The sequence below is a fragment of the Megascapheus bottae genome, chromosome 18 (genome assembly GCF_031878675.1).
Source record: "Megascapheus bottae isolate mThoBot1 chromosome 18, mThoBot2.hap1, whole genome shotgun sequence".
Lineage (NCBI taxonomy): Eukaryota > Metazoa > Chordata > Mammalia > Rodentia > Geomyidae > Megascapheus > Megascapheus bottae.
This window is the reverse complement of record NC_143526.1, coordinates 14,604,343-14,622,522: the sequence shown is the minus strand read 5'-3', so window position 1 is coordinate 14,622,522 and position 18,180 is coordinate 14,604,343. Positions and strand designations below refer to the sequence as shown.

The window sequence follows — 18,180 nt, the reverse complement described above, 5'->3', positions numbered from 1 at the left end:
CAAAGTTAAGCAAACATCCATTTCATGACTCAGCAGTCCATCCCCCCAACACCCCGGGTGTTTACCCAAGAGATATCAAACCATGTCCACTTAATTGAATGCCCTGAAACTGGCAACAACCCAAATGCCCATCCACAAGATAAGCAAATTGTAGCTTCTTCACACTGGAATGCTACACAGCAACTAAAAAGAAGGAATTGGGGAATGTCCTGGGTGATTTAATCCATATAGAGTTGGAGAACAGGAAAAGCTGATCTCTGGTGGTCAGAGTGAGGGTGGATGAGAGAGACATCAGGAACTTTCTGGGAAATAGAGATAGTCTGCATCCTAATAGAAGTGGGAAGCACATATTTCTTTCCAGAGGTGAATTTCCAGTTAAGCAAGATGATGACAAAAGTCAAACTTGAACTGATAGACTTGTCAGATCTGAGACTCAAAGGAACTTGTGTCATATAGTGACCCAATATGCATTTCCAGGTGTCCCTGATGCATAGAACCTTAGGCAAAGGTTCCCCATTCATCACTAGGACGGTGTAAACAGGTCATTGCTGGCAGATCCTTCGTCATCTAGTGAGTAGGCAGTGAGCCAACCTGGGATGCAAATGCTGAGAAAATCCACCAGATGGCTCTGTGTCTACCAGCACTTTATAATTTGGAAGAAAAAAAAAACGATTTCTAGACCATGTGGACAACTCGCACAAACTGGTGGTCTTCCTAACTCCCCATTCCCCTCTTCAAGCACCTTACACATCTGTACACTCCACTCCTTCTGTGTCCTCTTTCTTTTCTAGTTGCATTTGCCACATTATCCCCTCAACCCTAGCTTGGCCTTAAGTAGCAGTTGGGCAATGGATAACTTTTCTTTTAAATTCTGTTTCTTCTTCAGTGCTGGAAAGCCATTTGAAGGGGTTAGAAGAAGATATATACAATATGGTGTAGTTCTGTGGACAACAACACGCAGGGTGGAGGTCGCAAAACCAAGAAATGAAGCTAACTGTTGTTGTTGTTGTTGGCTTACTTTTAATTATTTTTATTTTTCTAGCTGGCAAACTGGAAATTGTGAAATGGGCATTTACCTGGCCACTGAGTTTCGTCTTATACTTTACTGTCCCCAACTGCAACAAGCCCCACTGGGAGAAATGGTTCATGATAACGTTTGCCTCCTCCACATTGTGGATTGCAGCCTTTTCCTACATGATGGTGTGGATGGTAAGGACATGGAGGATGGTGGGTGTTGCTAGAACTCTTATAGAGAAAAACACACTGAAGTAGAGGAGAATAAAAGCTGGGGCTTCAGCCAGTAACTGTATCCTACAATCAACTGCATAGCAACCCCTAAACTCAGTGGTTTAAAATCACAGCATTAATTTTGCTCCTACATCTTTGGTTTGAGTGGTTTTATTCATCTTCACTGGGATTGGCCATCCAGCTCTGCTTCAAGTTACAGGATGGTTACATTTGATTCAGGCAGCAGGTTGGGTCCCTGTCTATTCTATGTGCTCCTTATCTTTGGGCCGATGCTTGCTTCTTTGATGACCTGGAAATGTTTCTCTCCAGATATATGACTGGAATGCAAGAGGGCAAGTGGAAACATGAAGCACCCCCTTGAGGCTTCATTTGGGATTGACTCACCATTATTTTCTCCCACACTCTTTTAAACCAAGCCCCATCATTCCTGAGTGCAGAAAACAGGTTCTCCTTACTCTAGTGGAGGATCAGCAGGGTCACCGACAAAGGGTCTGCGGGAAAGTGAAGATCTTGGGAGTGTTGGTCAATCTCTCCTGCCCCCTAGCTTCAAAGCCTTCGTAAGCACAAACCTAGTTCATTAAAAGTAGAGTTAGAAATTAAAAGCCAAAGCCAGTTAGCGATTCTGCTTACCCAAACATGTATATGCAGATATTTAGATGAAGCTGGCGAGAGTAGTGCCATGATACGAGCCTTAAAGACAATCAAAGTCATTAAGGTCCCTGAGAATGGCTACAACAAATAATAAATAAAAAAGAAATTAAAAGCCATAACAAAGAACCATGAAAATTCAAATAACATGGTTGAGTATTGGACATACTCAAAGAACTACAAAGAAGCATTTCCAAAAAGATTATTTTGATAAACCTGATATGGTGAATTCTCAATCCTGGCCTCAAGATCGCAGGCATTTTGCTATTGGAGGAGAAAGAGACGTGGGCTTCCTGGGGCCATCAGTTCTCCCTCCAGACTCAACCACAAACATCATAATAACAACAGAAGTGCAGCAGGTCAATCCAGGCTGAGCCTGAGACCACGGTCCTCAGGGGCATTACTGAGGGTTAGGAAGGAAAGACATGGTTTGGCCAAGATGCCTGTCATTCCATTGGAACGACATTGCTCCTCAGAGCAACAAAATATAAATGCTTGTTTCCTCATCTCCTGTCTTCCCTGGAGACTTGAGGTTAGAAGAATGTGGCCCCTCTGGGTTAAATTCAGCTGTGAAAAGACATGAGAGACACCCCTGCTTTTGAAGGGAGCAAGTCGGGCAAGGCAGTGGATTTAACTCAAGGTCTCCAAACCTTCAGGCAGGGAAGGAACAATCAAAGCATTTGGGAGTGTAATCAGCTTTCCCTGAGTAAGTGTCTCTTTCAACAGCTGCCCCAAGTGTTTCTGTGAGAAGAATGTGTTCCTTAAGACATGTGGTTTGTGTTTCTTGTAATTTTTATAGAAAAGGACAGTAGAGTCCTACAGTTTCCTGAATAGTGGCATCTTACAAGCCCCTTTTCCTCAGGCCCACATGCAAGGAAGCTGTCTTCCTTTTTCCTTACCTGCCATTTGCTACAGCTCCTTTATCACCTCTCACACAAATATTTTCAGCCCCATCAGTAAATCAAGGAGCGACAGCAGGCTTATCTGCAGAGTGGAATCTCAGATACCCCAGCTTGTCACACACACACACACACACACACACACACACACACACACACACACACACACAAATAATCTAATCCCCCAGACTACTTATGTCATCTGAAAGGAACAAATGAGAAAGGAACTATTATTTGGCAAGTGTGATTCTTTTAAGTGTGGCATGGACAACCCTAGTATTATCCCCGTGATATTCATTGTCCCCTAATGAATACAGCAGAGCTTGCCCCCCACCCCCAGAGAGATGGTCCAGATTGGAACCCTTTCTGAGTTTTAATGCGAGGAAAGCTGGCAGGTGGGATTCATAGTGGCCCTTACCTCATACTTGTTCCTGCTTTTGCCAGGTCACAATCATTGGTTATACTCTGGGAATTCCTGACGTCATCATGGGAATCACTTTCCTGGCTGCCGGAACCAGTGTGCCTGACTGCATGGCTAGCCTCATCGTAGCCAGACAAGGTGGGACCTCTGGGGATAATGAAAATAAAAAGAAAGAGAGGAAGAGAAGGAGGGATGAAAGGGGAGGGGAGGGAAAAGTGTAGGGAGGGAAAGAAGGAGGAAGGAAAAGAGAGAAGAAAGGGAAAGGAGGAGGGAGGGAAAGAAAGAATAAGGGAGAGGAGGAGGAGGAAGGGACGGAGAGAGAGAAGATCTCTCCATGAGGGAGAGAGGCAGGTGAGGTCCACATGGCAGCTAATGGGGCATGAATGCCACGATAGTCAAAGGCTTCCTCAGATAAGAACTGGGAAAAGACCCGGAAGGTTCTACCCTTGATGAAAGCAGAGATGTTTCCCTAGGCAGTACTCATAGGTCCTCTGGCCGTCTTACCCTCCTTGCATTGTTGAAAACTGTAATAAATCCAATGATAGCTAACCTATACGTGCAAGGCATTTTATGTATCCCAGAAATTTGAACAACTCTATGAGGCAGGATAAATATACTCCCATTTTATGAAGGAAGGAACTGAAGCTTAGAGAGCAAAGAGCCCCACATCTAAGGTTTACCCAGACCACACCTCTTAAAGCGACAGGGGCTAGAGATCAGTTTTCAGAGTATGACAGACCCTTTCCTTCTTTAAAACTGTGCTACCCGCTGGACTCTAGTAGCTTATAAGTGTAATCCTAGCTCTCCAGGAGTCTAAGAACTAAGGATTGCCATTCAAACCCATTAGGAAAATTCATGAAACTTAATTTCAATTAACCATCAGAAAACAAGAAGTGGAGCTGTGACTCAAAGTGGTAGAGTGCTAGCTAGCCTTGAGTGAAAGAGCTCATGTCCCCTGAGCTCAAGCCCCACAACTAACAACAACAAAAAAAACCCAAAGTGGCTGCAAGTGTGGCCTAGTGATAGAGTGCTTACCTCACATACACAAAGCTCTAGGTTTGATTCCTCAGTACCACATACACAGAAAAAGCCAAAAGTGGTGCTGTGGCTCAAGTGGTAGAGCACTAGCTTTGAGAAAGCTCAGGGACAGTGCCTATGCTCTGAGTTCAAACCCCAGGACTGGCAAAAAAGAAAGAAGCAAACAAAACAACAAAATCAAAAACTCTTCTTCCCTTCTCATGTGGACATTTTTGGTGGCCTCGCTCACTGTCACTCAGGTGCCTAATATATGCTAGAGACATTTGTTTTACACTAGTTCATTGTACAGCTATAGAAGTTACCAGTGTCCTCTAGACATTCTCACAAAAATGCTGACTGTATTATCTTTTTTCTGTGTGTAATATGTATATGTGTAGTATATATAGCCAGTCCTGGGCTTGAGCTCAGGGCCTGAGCACTGTCCTTGGACTTTCTCAAGGCTAGAGCTCTACCACTTTAGCCTCAGCACCACTTCCAGCTTTTTTTCTATGTATGTGGTACCGAGGAATCAAATCTGGGTCTTCATGCATGGTAGGCAAGCACTTACCACTAGGTCAAACTCCCAGCCCCTATATTTATTTTGTTTTAATTTTATTATAGGGATAATGCATAGGGGCTTTACAGTTACAGTTGTCAGGTAGTAGGTGCATTACTTCTCACATATTGATACCCCTTCTCATGTTTTGTTCCCGTTTCCCTCCCCCTACCTTCTCCCAATCATCTTGTTTTCCCCTTCCCTTCCCTATTTCAAATAAATAAATAAACGTATATACAATATACCAGGTAACAAAGTCAGATACAGTAACATCTTGAGATTAACCATAAGGGCAAAAAAAGAGGAGAAAAATAACATAGTACATTAAGAACAACAATCATACAAGGTAAACCTCTTGTTTCCATATCCTAGAGTTCATTTCATTTAGCTGACTACATTATCTTGATATTACTTAATTACAAGAAATGAATTCAGTTCAGAGAAGTTGGAAGATGATGCTAAAATATAGACATTGATAAGCTCTTGGGCTACTATATAGACTAAGTTAATTCCTTCTAGAACCATGGCCCAACACCTCTGCAGAACATTTCATTTTTAAAATCACTCTCACTGAATGGGTGATCACATTTGGAGTGACTAAAGTTCAGTAGTCCTGTCAATGGTGTGTTTGTGTGTTTTTACAATCAGTGGCCTAGGGGGACAGTCGAGTTTGTAGTCTATCAAAACAGCTTTCTGACTGTGAGACCAAAAACTCAGGAGAGTCCTGTGAAGCTGCCCCCCCTCCCTTGGGACCCCCTCCTCATTTAACTGTCTTCTGGTTCTTGCAGGAATGGGGGACATGGCTGTATCCAATTCCATTGGGAGCAATGTGTTTGACATCTTGATCGGCCTTGGTCTCCCTTGGGCTCTACAGACTCTGGCTGTGGATTATGGATCCTACGTAAGTGGTGTCCTACGTGACTTCTCCTTAAATCCAGTGCAGCGTGAATGATCTCTGCTGGTAATGACCCTGGCCACAGGGATTCTCCTAGGGCAGAGGAGGTGTGGTGGGGGAATAATAATGTTGACCAGAAAACAAATCATTCATGTCAGCGTCCTTCCAAAGCCATGCTTGTGAGACATTGGGGATACTAGAGCAGAGGCAAGCAACATTTTTTTTCTTGCAAGAACCAATATAGTAAGCATCTTGGGTGCTGGGGACAGACCATGTCTGTCACAGCCACTGACAATGCCAGTGAAGCCCAGCCCCAGATAGCACAGTGTTGCAATACAACCTTATTCAGAAAAGCTGAAATTGGAATGCTTTTAATTTCCATGTTGTGACATATTATACCTCATTTGATTTTTTAAAAACCATTCCAACCACTAAAACCAATAAACCATTAAGTCTTTCTTACCTTTTGGGTTTTGGGAAAGTGGTGCTGGACTTTGAAATCAGAGCCTTGTGTGTGCTTGCTAAGCAGTCATTTTGGATTCTTCCTAACAGAAACTCGGGCATTAGGGCTTACTCCATCATTGGCTCCTCTCATCTTGGGGTCTTCCTTCTCTAGTTACACAAAAAGCAGAGTAAGAAAAGGCATGAAGGTAGTACAAATCGTGTGTTGGTGAGAGCTAAAAGTGGCTTTTGTCCTCTCTCTCTCCATTCTTACATCTGAACCACACACAGCTCCAGCCCCCTTTTTGTGTGTGTGTGCTGGCTATTTTTGAAGTAGGGTCTTACTTCCCTACCCAGGCACGTGCCTGAACTAAAATCCCTGTATTTTATTATGTACATCATAACTTGTATAATTGTGCCAAGCTTCTCATTGGGCTCTCAAAAACTTTCCTGCCCAGGCTGGCCTCATCTTCTCAGATGCAGCCTTTCAAGTGTCTAGGGTTATAGATGTGAAATTTTACCAGTTGTACAAAGTGTACAAGTCATTATTTTTTTTTGGTACCAGCAGTTATTTAATCCACAAGTTACTCAAGCAGAACAAAGAGACAACTCTGAGAAACAATGAACACAGCAGATCTGTCTGTTGATCACAGACATTGAAACTATTCACTGGATTTGCTCTTGGAGGAGGAGCTGATCATTGAAAACTGAATATTCAAAAGATAGTAAAAAAATACCTATGAAAATGATGTTCTCCATAATGTTCGACTTCTACCACCAAATACATTGATGGCTCTTAAAACACATCCCAGTGGTTTACTGACTCTGGAGCAAATGCTCTCACCTGCCCAGTACTCTAGTAATTCTTTGTCCTCCTTAGTTTCCCAGTGTCATGGAGAAGTTTGGCTATAGGTGAAGGTTTCCTACAGATGGGACAAAACAGAATGACAGTGTTTTCAGCCTGTGCCCAGGCAGAGAGCTTTGGATGAGGTCACCAGTTCATTTGAATATTATTGTGAAAGTCAGCAGATTTGTGACTTCAGTCACACAGATTTGCTAACAAGTTTTACATCATGGGAAGACTTCAGAAACTGGCTTTTAGCTGTACTTGGGTCACCCACAATACAAACATTTATGTCCCCTCGAAGAGAAGTCCCTTCCCTTGTTGTCTTTGGAACACCGTCAAAGAGCATCATCAGAACACCCCGTTTTACTTCATCATTGCCTGGTTCCAGTGGCTCCCACTTGGAATCCTAGCTACTCAGGAGGCTGAGATCTAAGGAAAGCAGTTCAGAGCCACCTCATATGATCCAACTTCATCTTTGTTCCTGGGAAGGGAGAGAGGTTGTTGTTGCCTTTTAAGGAGTCATGTTTCCTTGCTTCTTTGTGGTTCTTGTGTTTCTGCAGTGCGATTTGTAGATCTGACATTAAGTTATTTCTTGAAACTTTTAGTCACCCATAATCTTTCAGTGGAAATATTTTCAGTGCTCAGTCATGACTGTATAGCAGAAGGGTCAAGGTGTTGTTTCTCAGACTGGACTGAGGAAGTAGTTCAACAGCCAGCTTTGCCCAGAGGACCTCAGGCCTCTTGTCAGCACCTCTTAGAGGAAAACTAGCTGGCTCTAGGTTCTAGTACATGAGTTGGTGCTATAATGTACAATAGAAGCTAGAGCTGCAGATTACTACCTAATATTTCTGACTTTCTATTTCACCATGCTTTTTATCTGTCCTGTCTTTCTTTTTTTCATATATTTTTATTGTAATTAATAGAAGGGTTACATGATATTTGCCAGATATATGGTGCATTAATTCCCATATATGGATACCCTTTCACATGTCTTGGTCCCCATTTCCCTCCCCCCCACCCCCACCCCTCATCTTGTTTTCCCCCTTCCCTATCCAATTTCAAATAACCAAATACAAATATATCCGATATATCAGGTAACAAAGTGAGATACTGTAACAATATGAGATAACCAAGGGACAGCAAAAGAGATGAGAGATAACATAGTACCTTAAGAACAACAATCATTCATTATATGGCTTATGTTTCTATATCCTAGAGATCCTTTCATTTAGCGTCATACTATATGGCCTTTTGTATCAAGGTTTTGCTCTATTGCAAATCTCTGCTAGGAGAGGCCAAGGTTTCTACTGATTATGACAAATGAGGGAAACCATTGAGCCTAAGTTCCTTTGAGTCTGGCTTATGTACAAGTCATTATTAAGTCATGATCTGTGTAAAATGAGTTGATGGAACAGATTTGGTGCCTTGGACACAATTTGTCAGTTCCTACTCTAGTATATTAGGACTTGCTTTTTCTCCTTTTGTGTAATATGATGTGTGAAGAGATAACCGAAAATTTCATCCAGGTTGGCCTCTGAAAAGGTGTCAGCCATTGATTTCCACAGGACCCTCTGAAAACTTGTAAAGAGTGAGACTATTGTCTCACCTTTATGAATTGATTCATGTCAACCAAATTCTCAAGAATTTGGTGTTATCTAAAGTCAAGTGCCAGGCAGAAGCCTTATTTGGGCTTTTTTTTTCCATGTCGGAGCTATTTTTGGTGTTCCATGAGTATTCTTACGTGCAGTGATCCACCAGTAACCGGAACAGGAGGATGTGGGGTATAGGCAGCAGAAGCATGAACCACAAAGAGATCAGTTTCCGGATTCCAGTCCCTTCCCTACTGCGTTCTTTCTAGCAGTGAACTACAGGATTTGTGTGAGATGCCTGCCTAGGAAAGTCCCTAGAAGTCTAAGGCTTTTTTGGGGAGCGGTGGTCAGTTTTTCTCCAAAGAAAGCTGTAGGAACTGACTCTCAGAGCACCAGCACAGAGACAAAGTAAACATTATGAAGCTTCCTAGGCAATCTGGTGGAGTCTAGCCCTTTGCTTCCTTTATATAAATCAGCATCATCGGTCAGTAACATCCTGAGGCACCGCCTTTTCAGGGCTTTCCCTGACCCCTCCTGTGCCCAGACTGGGGCTACATTATCACTTTTTGCACAGATGATCAAAATATTCTTTTATATGTTAGACTAGCAGTACTCACTGCTATGTTCCAGACAACTCCCAATACCTCTGCTGGATTACTCCAGCAATGACGTCTTCAAACTCTGTTCAGCAGAAATCTCCCTTCTGACAGCTCGAAAGGACATTAGGGCTTATTCTGTCATGAGGTGCTATCATCGGGGAGTCCTTCTTCTCTAATGACATAAAAATCAGAGAAGGAAAGGGCATGAAAGATTGGACAGATCATGATTTGGTGAGAGCTCAAATTAGCTTTTGTCCTCCTTGTCACCATTCAATTGTCCAGGTATGTCATAGGTACCCACCTAGACCCAAGAAAGAATGAGTCATTTAGCTGTGAACCACAGACAGGTGTCTTTGTCACCAGGAAGGGGAGGAGAGACAGGTGATAGTGAATGCTAGCAGGCTCTCCAGTCTCATCCATGTGGCGGAGAGCAAAAGGAATCCAGTGAGTAACATTTCCTGCAGCCGCCATTGCTCAGTGTACCCACCATGTAGGAGCGTTTCTCTGCCACATAAGCAACACTCAGGTTGAGCCTGCTACGGTCATGCTGCTGGCACATTGACCAGTCCTGGCTCTTTGACTCCCTTTTTCTGGTTCACAGGTAGACCACCTGTCCCTTCTGTTAGTGTATCTTTCCTGTTCTCAAGCTGAGAGCAGTAGTAATAATTAGTAGTTTAACTATCAATAGTTAACTAATAGATTGAGGCCAGCTTGTCATTCTGTTACAGTAAGAGCTCTCTGCCAGTGCTGAAGAATCTCTTGGGGTTTATTTACAACTGGCTAGTCTGAACCCTTTTGTTTTTTTATTAAACCTTGGGGTAAAAGTAACTTATGGCTAATAGAAAGTATAGAAAACTCTGGGGTAGAGCCTGCTCAGAGGAACTTTCTGCAATGATGGAAATAGTCTACAGCTGCACTAGCTAATACAATAGCCAGACACTACACGATAAGAAAAGTGTAGATTGTAATCATATAACTGAGGACTAGACCTCCCATTGCGCTTGTGCCAGCTTTCAGCAGTTCGTTCTGTTCATGAGTTGGGGGAAGACTTCACATTCATTAAGACGGGGCGGGGGATATGTAGAAGTTCATAATCGACTATGATCCTCCTTTAAGCCCATACTTTATATAAGCAGTTCCATGTTTTCTGTGGTATGAAGGTGTGAACTCAGGGCCATATGTTTCCTAGGCAGACACTCTTCCACTGAGCTACACCTCCCTCCTGTTTCAAGATTTAAGAGGAGACAGAATGGCTTTTGAGCAAGGGTTGAAATGAGAGATTCCTGGTTTCTCTGCTTCAGCCCTCCTTTGTCATCAGTTCAATGCTACCCTCAAGCCTACTTGCCCCACTCTGAACAGAAGGCCTGCAGTTAACGTGGCCTAGCTTTCTTAGAAAAAACAAATGGTCCAATGTTAGTATTTACTCTTCCTGAGCAACGTAGCCAATAAAGTTGCCCAGCTAAATTACAGGTCACTTACAACCCACTTCACTTTCCCACTTTCCTCTTAGGCGGTTATGAAGACGTAAAACTAACACCTATCTGAATTCCAACTGATTTTGGTCTCCTGTGTTGATGACTAGAGCACAGTAGCTAAAAAAGAGAAAGGAGGGGAGAGAATGAATGAATACAATTAAATGACCCAGAACATCAATTCCTGAGTAATGAACTTTTATCACATTGACTCTCCAGCAAGAATGGACAGGCAGGAGAAAGGGATGAGGTTCTAGTGCTTTGGGCCTCTGGTGAGGCTAGTGCATCGTGGTGGGAGCTCATGGCAGGGGAAACTGCTCAACTTTGGGAAGCAGGACACAGAAAAAGAGGAAAGACAAACTAAACTTCTATAATCGAGTCAGTCAGGTGCTGAATGACTTGTGGGGCCTCTCTCTTAAAGATCCATAGCAACTCTTAACAGCATCCTCCCAGGAAGCAAGCTTTACACACGGCCCTCTAGCATCACTTGTTTGTTTGTTTTTTAATTTATTTATTTATTTATTACTGCAATTACACAGGAACAGTTACGGAAGGTAAAATCAGGAAACTTTCAAAAACCAAATTAGAGCTCATCCTAGAAGCAAACCAAGTCTTCTTGCCAACTTTGAACCCTTCTTGAGTAGTGATGTCAGGCCTAAAATTCCAATTCACTTAGATCCACTGTCTATGAGAAACTATTTCCTTAGCAGTCCAACTTCATTCTCTCTCTCTTCTGTCATTCTCCCAACACACGCTAGAACAGAAAATGAAGCATACTGTCATATCAGTAAGTTCCACAACTATGAAAACACTCTCTTTCTAGGTCTCATTAGCTAATCACAGGGTGATATCATGAAGACAAGACTTCAGTCCCTATTAATTGTTTGGCACAAATGTATGCTTTCCATCTGAAGATGACATAATGGGGTCACTGGTCATTCCACTGGAATTATACAATGACTACAGCCAGCTCTGCAGCCATGGAAGATCTCCTTCATCTAGGGTGAAAAGGCGACCAGATGTCTGTGACTATAACTATGGAAACTATGGCATACACCAATCCTCTTGGGGGATTAGACTGGGAAGATTCTAGAGACAGTTGGGTCATATTGCATTTCTTCCATATGCTGCTATTTCTATAACTAGTGCAAGACAGATTTTCTTTTTTTTCCAGAAATGCAAACAATCAATATAGCTCTCTATTTTTATTAAAGAATTTATTAACATTGATTTTTACATCATATTTCAAATGATATGTTTAACCAACAAGTATTCAAGAAGGGAATTTCTATATATAATCACTGGCACTTAGATTTTAGATCATAATCAAAATTAGGCTAAGGGTTTGTATATCATAGATACATATTAATCTATGTAATAAAACATTATGTCTATAGAGTCATAAGGTTTTTTGTTTGTTTGTTTTTTGTTTGTTTGTTTGTTTTGCTAGTCCTGGGCTTGAGCTCAGGGCCTGAGCACTGTCCTTGGGCTTTCTCAAGGCTAGAGCTCTACCACTTGAGCCTCAGTACCACTTCTGGCTTTTTTCTATGTATGTGGTACCAAGGAATTGAACCCGGGTATTCGTGCATGCTAGGCAAGCACTCTACCACTAGGCCAAACTCCTGGCCCCTAGAGCCATAAGTTTTTATGTCTATGTAGTTGTGTTTGTATTTCCTGTACCATGTCCATAGCATTGGGTATGCCACTTTTGAATCCTCACTCTTATACTGTTTGGATCTAATAGCCACATATTAAGGATACCATGTGCCTTTTGTTCCTTTGTTCTTGACTTGTCTCTCTCAACATGATTCGCTCTAGATTCATCCACTTCCCTGCAAATGCCATTATTTTATCTTGTCTGTTGGTATAGCTCTCTATTCTAAAAGCAGAAACTGAAGGATATAATCATTAAAAGTTCATGATCCCCAGGGGAATGAATAATTTTTTTATATTGTGAGAGGCAGAGATACAACTTCATTCTTCTGCGTGTAGAATCTACATGCCCCAGTGCCCTTCATTTCTTTGAACTTTAAAAGTCCAAAGGAGAGGCAGGCACCCAAAACTCATGTCCGTAACCCTAGCTACTCAGGAGGCAGACATGTAAGGATCATGATTTAAAGCCAGCCAGGTTAATTAGAGATAAGAGTATTAGGAAAGTTCGTGAGACTCTTAAAATTAACTACCAAAATGCCAGTAGTGAATGGAACTATCACTCACATGGCACAGTGCCAGCCTTGAGTGAAAAAGCTAAGCATCAGTGCCCAGGCCCTGAGTTCAAGCTTTAACACCAGTACAAAAAGTTTTTAAACTTTTTTTCTTAAGAAAAACCAAGTAAAGGGGTTCAATTCCTCTGTACCACATACTCAGAAAAAGTCATAAGTGGTGCTGTGGCTCAAGTGGTAAAGCACTGCTTTTGAGCCATGAATGTCTAAGGACAGTGCTCAGGCCCTGAATTCAAGCCCCAGGACTAGAAAAAAAGAAAAGAACCAAGAAAGAAAGAAATTCCCTGTTCTCAGAGTTTAAGGGAGGCATCAGCACAGAGATTCTAGCCCCTGTCATTCTGGAAGTGCTCTATTAGGTGGGATGACTTCTGGAAGGAGTTGGAGATGTTTTTTGTTGCTTTTTTGGGGAGGGTGGTTATGGCTACTTCTCAACCTCTTTTGCTAGATTTTTCTTTCTTTTGGGGGGGGGGGTAAGGAGGGGAGGCAATGATTAAACTCAAGAACTGGGCACAATTTGTAAGTTTTTTTTATTGAAGGCTATCCCTCTGCCACTTGAATCACAGCTTCATTTCTGGCTTTTTTTTTGTGCTTAATTGAAGATAAGAACCTCACAGACTTTTCTACTAGGAATGGCTTTGAACCAAGATCTTCAAATCTCAGTTAAGATTACAGATGTGTGCCACCAGTACCCCCTAGCTGGATGTTTTTCTTTTGCTTTTGTAATTTCCTGCTCCAGATTAGGATATGGTTCTGAGCTCTCTGTTATAACTTCATGATGAACAGAAATACTTCCCTGGATTTGACTGTAGGATAGACTTGATTGAATGCAAAAATAAGTGATACAAAAGCGGACTTGAACTATGTATGCATTTAGGTGTGGTTAGTCTCTGGTGCCCTTACCTTTGATCATGAGATGAGACACTGGAACTAGACCTGGCTGAAGCGTGAAGCCAAGATTCAGCCAGACATATGGAAATCCACAGATGCATAAATGAAAAACAGTTCTAATGGAGTAAGGGGGCTTTTGTTACACAGCAATATGTTAGTGACAGCTAACTGATAAAACCACTGAAATGCTAATCCTAATAATCTCCTCATGCACAGTGTCTCCTGGTTGGTCTTAACTGCCATCTACCGTGTCTGGGCTCCAGGTTTTATCCACAAATTTCTCAGAATCTTGTTTCTGAAAGACCCACAAAATGGCATCTCTTCTTCTCCAACATCCTTCATTCCATTACTGTGATTTACAGTCCCCTTTACCATGTAACCTCTTCCAACTTTCATTTTGTTTTTTACCACTCATCCCTGTGCTGTACCACTCCTCGACCCCCTCACAAACCTCCCCTCTTCCCAGCTGCTGGGGAGAGGGTTGGTAAGGTCCTTCAGTGGATCAAGCCTTGGTCCTCTACAATCTGTTTCTTAGGCCTGAGAAAAGTTTTCGCACTCATATCCCTCCTTGCTTTCTCTGATCACCTGGGATTGTCAAATAACAGCGAGTTTCTCACTAACCTACCAGCTTTCCAACCACTGGAACCAGCTATCCACACACCCTACATTTCCTGCATAACTAGCCTGTAGGTGAGCATACACACCCTACTTTGTGTAGGAATAGCTGGCGTGTTTGGCTTCTTCTACAAGCTGTTACACCAGGCGCAAAAGACTATATCTTGCTTACCACAGCATTCTAGCACATCGCAGGTATTCAGTTAATGCTTGATTTATGGAAGAAAGGACAAGGCACAAAGCATGGGGTGAAAACATTTGTAGTTATTGCTTTTTTGGTAATTTTGTTTACCTCTATGCACTCTGGAGTCAAGTGGACTCCTACTTAGAAACAGAAAAAAAACAATTACAACTACTCTTCTTCTCTTGTTCTCTCTCAGATTTATGTTACGTTTCTAAGCTCTAACTGAGAAATAATAAGTTTTTCCCTGGCTTCCTACAGCCTGCCCATTGGCTTTCGCAGGTCTGTTCAACCTCATTGTACAAACGTTCATCACCATAATTGGACAAGAAGTGCTCATTTTCCAAACTTGGACTTTTTAGGAATTTTTCTTATTTGGGGTACTTAGGTAACTAGCTGGCTCCTGATCAAGCCACTGCGTGTAAGCCCTGTCAAAATATGTAAAAGTATACTTGTTCCTCCCTGCCAAATGCTTGAATCTAATGCCAGGCATAAAACAGCTGTCTGGATGATAATTATTCCATAATTATGACTTGGAAATCCCATCTGGACAAGATGGAAAAATTGCTTCAGAATTGTCAGCAGGTCCCTTGCAAGGTTGGGAGAGACCATTAAACTCCACAAACTGCTCGCTTCTAATGTCAGAGATGCAGAAAGATGTCTGAAGGTTACTGCAGGCTAAATGGAAGAAGGCCCCTAGTGTCCTTCAGGAAATGAAGCCACTCTCTGGGGATGGGCTGTAGGTAGAGATGAGGGCAAAGTTGCAAATGCCTATAGCAAATAAGCCCAGAGTTTGCTTTGCCATGAACCTGAATTATTTTTCCAAATGACTTCTTCATTTCAGCATGGTATGTCCCCTAATGAATGGCATGCTGTAAAAGGCAGAGAGAGACCTAAACTCCACTCCACAGGGTCCCGAAAGGGACCATTCCTCCATAAGTCTTGACCCCTGTAGCTCAGGGGTTAGCAAAATTAGGTATTATTTGTGGAAAGGAAGGCTAGCTACAGATTGGGAGGGGAGGTGCAGATGCTCACCTGAAAAGTCTGACTTTGTGACAGTTTAGGTCTCCCTAGGATAAGGATTTAGGTGAGGAGATTAGTTGGAAGGGGCAGGTACAAAAATGGAGGAGATGGGCTAGGAGGCAGCCCATAGCAGGTGTATTAACAAGTCTGTTACCACCATGGCAATAGGATCTGACTCCCCCCAGATCCCGGGGGCAATGTGCAGCCCCTATCTCAGAAGAATCCCACCAGAAGGAGCACTTGTACTCAGTCCTGACTATCATTAACACCTAGAATTCATTGCTGGGTGCACCCATGTTTAGGAAAGGGCTCTCAGTCCCAGGAGCAGGTACGGGAACTTGGGAGGCATAGTCACATCCAGAGCTGGAGGTATATGGGTGGTACAGTGGTTTGCATGTGTCCCCTAACCATTTAATCCCCAAATGTCACACTAATAATATTTGGAATTGGAGCTTTAGAAGCTGATCAGAATTAGATGAGGCTGTGAGGATGGGGCCCTGGGATGACATTCATGGCTTTAGAAGAAGAGCAGCATAAACGGACCCACTTGCTCTGTCTCTGCATGAAATGACCTCACCATGTCACGATGCAGCATGAAGCCCCAACCACATGATACTGGTACCATGATTCGGGGCTTCCCAGCCCCCAGAACTGAAGACCGTAGTAAACTTCCATTCTATATAAGTTACCTGGTCTCAGATATTTTGTTATAACCATGAAAAGTAAATGAAACATGTTGCACCATGACTTCTGTGGTTCTTACAAATTCATTGAGGACTGTTACAAAAATAGTAGACAGGAAAAACCCAGATGTGATTTTTCAGAGCAGACTGTTCAGTTCAGTGTAGCAGAAGATCCTGACTCCCACCCCCTCCCCTGCCAGGGCCCCTCAGGGTGCTGTGAAGTGTGATCATTTATAGTCAAAACAAACTTGACCTTTCTCCAGCCTTGTAGCTTCCATTAAAAGTGTCTTAACATAAGTTGCCTCATCTTCAAAGGGAGAAATCAAAACCAATACATTGCCTATAAAGTGTGTGAGAGAGAACTGGGGGAGGAGGGGTGCTTACTGTTGTTAATTTGCTTCTTTACAATGCACATGTTCACTTTCTCACCTTAGTTAATTTCAGGGAGATTCCTACTCAATGATACCATCCAATGTAAAGCCAAGTTCAGTAACACCCATTTGGAAACCTGACCCAAACAAGTGTTCACACTATCCAAACCAGAAAGTGCAGAGCAGCAGGCACCATGTGTTTCAAATTATCAATAAATGAGCAAAATCCAAGGGCTTATTTTTTTTTCCAAAAGAGTTCTTGGATTGGGTGGAGCTGACCTCAAACCATAGAGAGATCTTAAAAAGTATTGTATGGGGGAAAATAAGAATCCTTTATGCAGACGTATTAGATCCCCCAAATACAATAGAGTGCAGGGGATCTGTTCTGTTAGCAGCAGGCATTGACGGAATTCGGTATGAGTGCTGTGCACATGCATGCATAGTGGATGGCATTCCTGTTAACGTTGGAAGCAGCCAGCCCTGTTTCCTCACAGCAGCTGCCAAGGATTTGGAAAGTGAAAAATGCATATTTCTTTTCATCTTCCCTTCACAGTATCTCCTCTAATTATATTTTTATTATCTTGAAGTAATGGTACAAAGGATTTAGCACTCAGTACATACTTGTGAAGGCAAGAAATAGAGCAGCATGGGGCCGGGAGTTTGGCCTAGTGGTAGAGTGCTTGCCTAGCATGCACAAAGATTCCTCGGTACCACATACATTGAAAAAAGCTGGAAGTGGTGCTGAGGCTCAACTGGTAGAGTGCTAAGTCTTGAGAAAGTCCAAGGACAGTGCTCGGGCCTTGAGCCCAAACCCAGGACTGGCCAAAAAAAAAAAAGAAGAAGAAGAAAAGAAATAGAGCAGCATTAAATGTCAGGATGGGACAATCCAAGATGTGTCTCATTTGCTCCAGGATCAGCCTTGCCATGAAACTTTTCTGTATTTGCTCTTGCTCTGCCTGGCATCTGTGGAACAGGGGCCAGGAAAGAGATTTAGCTCAACACTTTGCAGACCCAGAACTCAAGGTAATCCAGCAGTAAGAAAGATCTGGTGCTATTTTGTCTGGTTTGCAGACCCCAAAAACCTAGTGTTGCTGCCTTGAAGGAGAGTTACTATGTATTTTCATTTGTCAAAATCACCCAAAGCCAGTGGCTCATGCCTGTAATCCTACCTACTCAGGAAGCTAAGATCTAAGGATCAAGGTTAGAAGCCAGCTCAAACTGGAAAGTCTGTGAGACTCTTATTTCCAATTAACCACCAAAAAGCCAGAAGTGGGGGTGTGACTCAAATGGTAGAGTACTTGAGTTAAAAATGTTAGGGACAGTGCCCAGGCCCTGAGTTAAAGCACTAGTACTGAACATCACTCCTATTAAAAAAAATCCAATAATAAACACACTTAAGATCTATGTGTTTCATTGTACTCAAGTTATACATCAGTTTTTGTTAAATCATATGATGTCCTCTCATAAAAGCTAGCTTAAAACTATCCATTTCTGGGGCCAGGAGTTTGGCCTAGTGGTAGAGTGCTTACCTAGCATGCACAAAGACCTGGGTTCTCTTCCTCGAT

General features: G+C 42.5%; 1 protein-coding gene and 1 non-coding gene across 3 annotated transcripts in view; both read left to right on the top strand.

Annotated features, from left to right (window-relative positions):
• The window catches only part of Slc24a3 (solute carrier family 24 member 3), a 479,159-nt gene that overhangs the window by 451,764 nt on the left and 9,215 nt on the right, over window positions 1–18,180 (top strand). For both annotated transcript variants that reach the window (XM_090351934.1, XM_090351935.1), the window contains exons 13-15: window positions 1,043–1,209; window positions 3,240–3,354; window positions 5,578–5,690. In XM_090351934.1, coding sequence (XP_090208060.1) covers window positions 1,043–1,209; window positions 3,240–3,354; window positions 5,578–5,690 — 395 coding nt within the window. The remainder of the gene's footprint in view (window positions 1–1,042; window positions 1,210–3,239; window positions 3,355–5,577; window positions 5,691–18,180) is intronic.
• Window positions 1,855–1,985, top strand: LOC150050143 (small nucleolar RNA SNORA33). Its single transcript, XR_016538747.1, has one exon. It is a non-coding gene; the product is annotated as a small nucleolar RNA SNORA33 (small nucleolar RNA).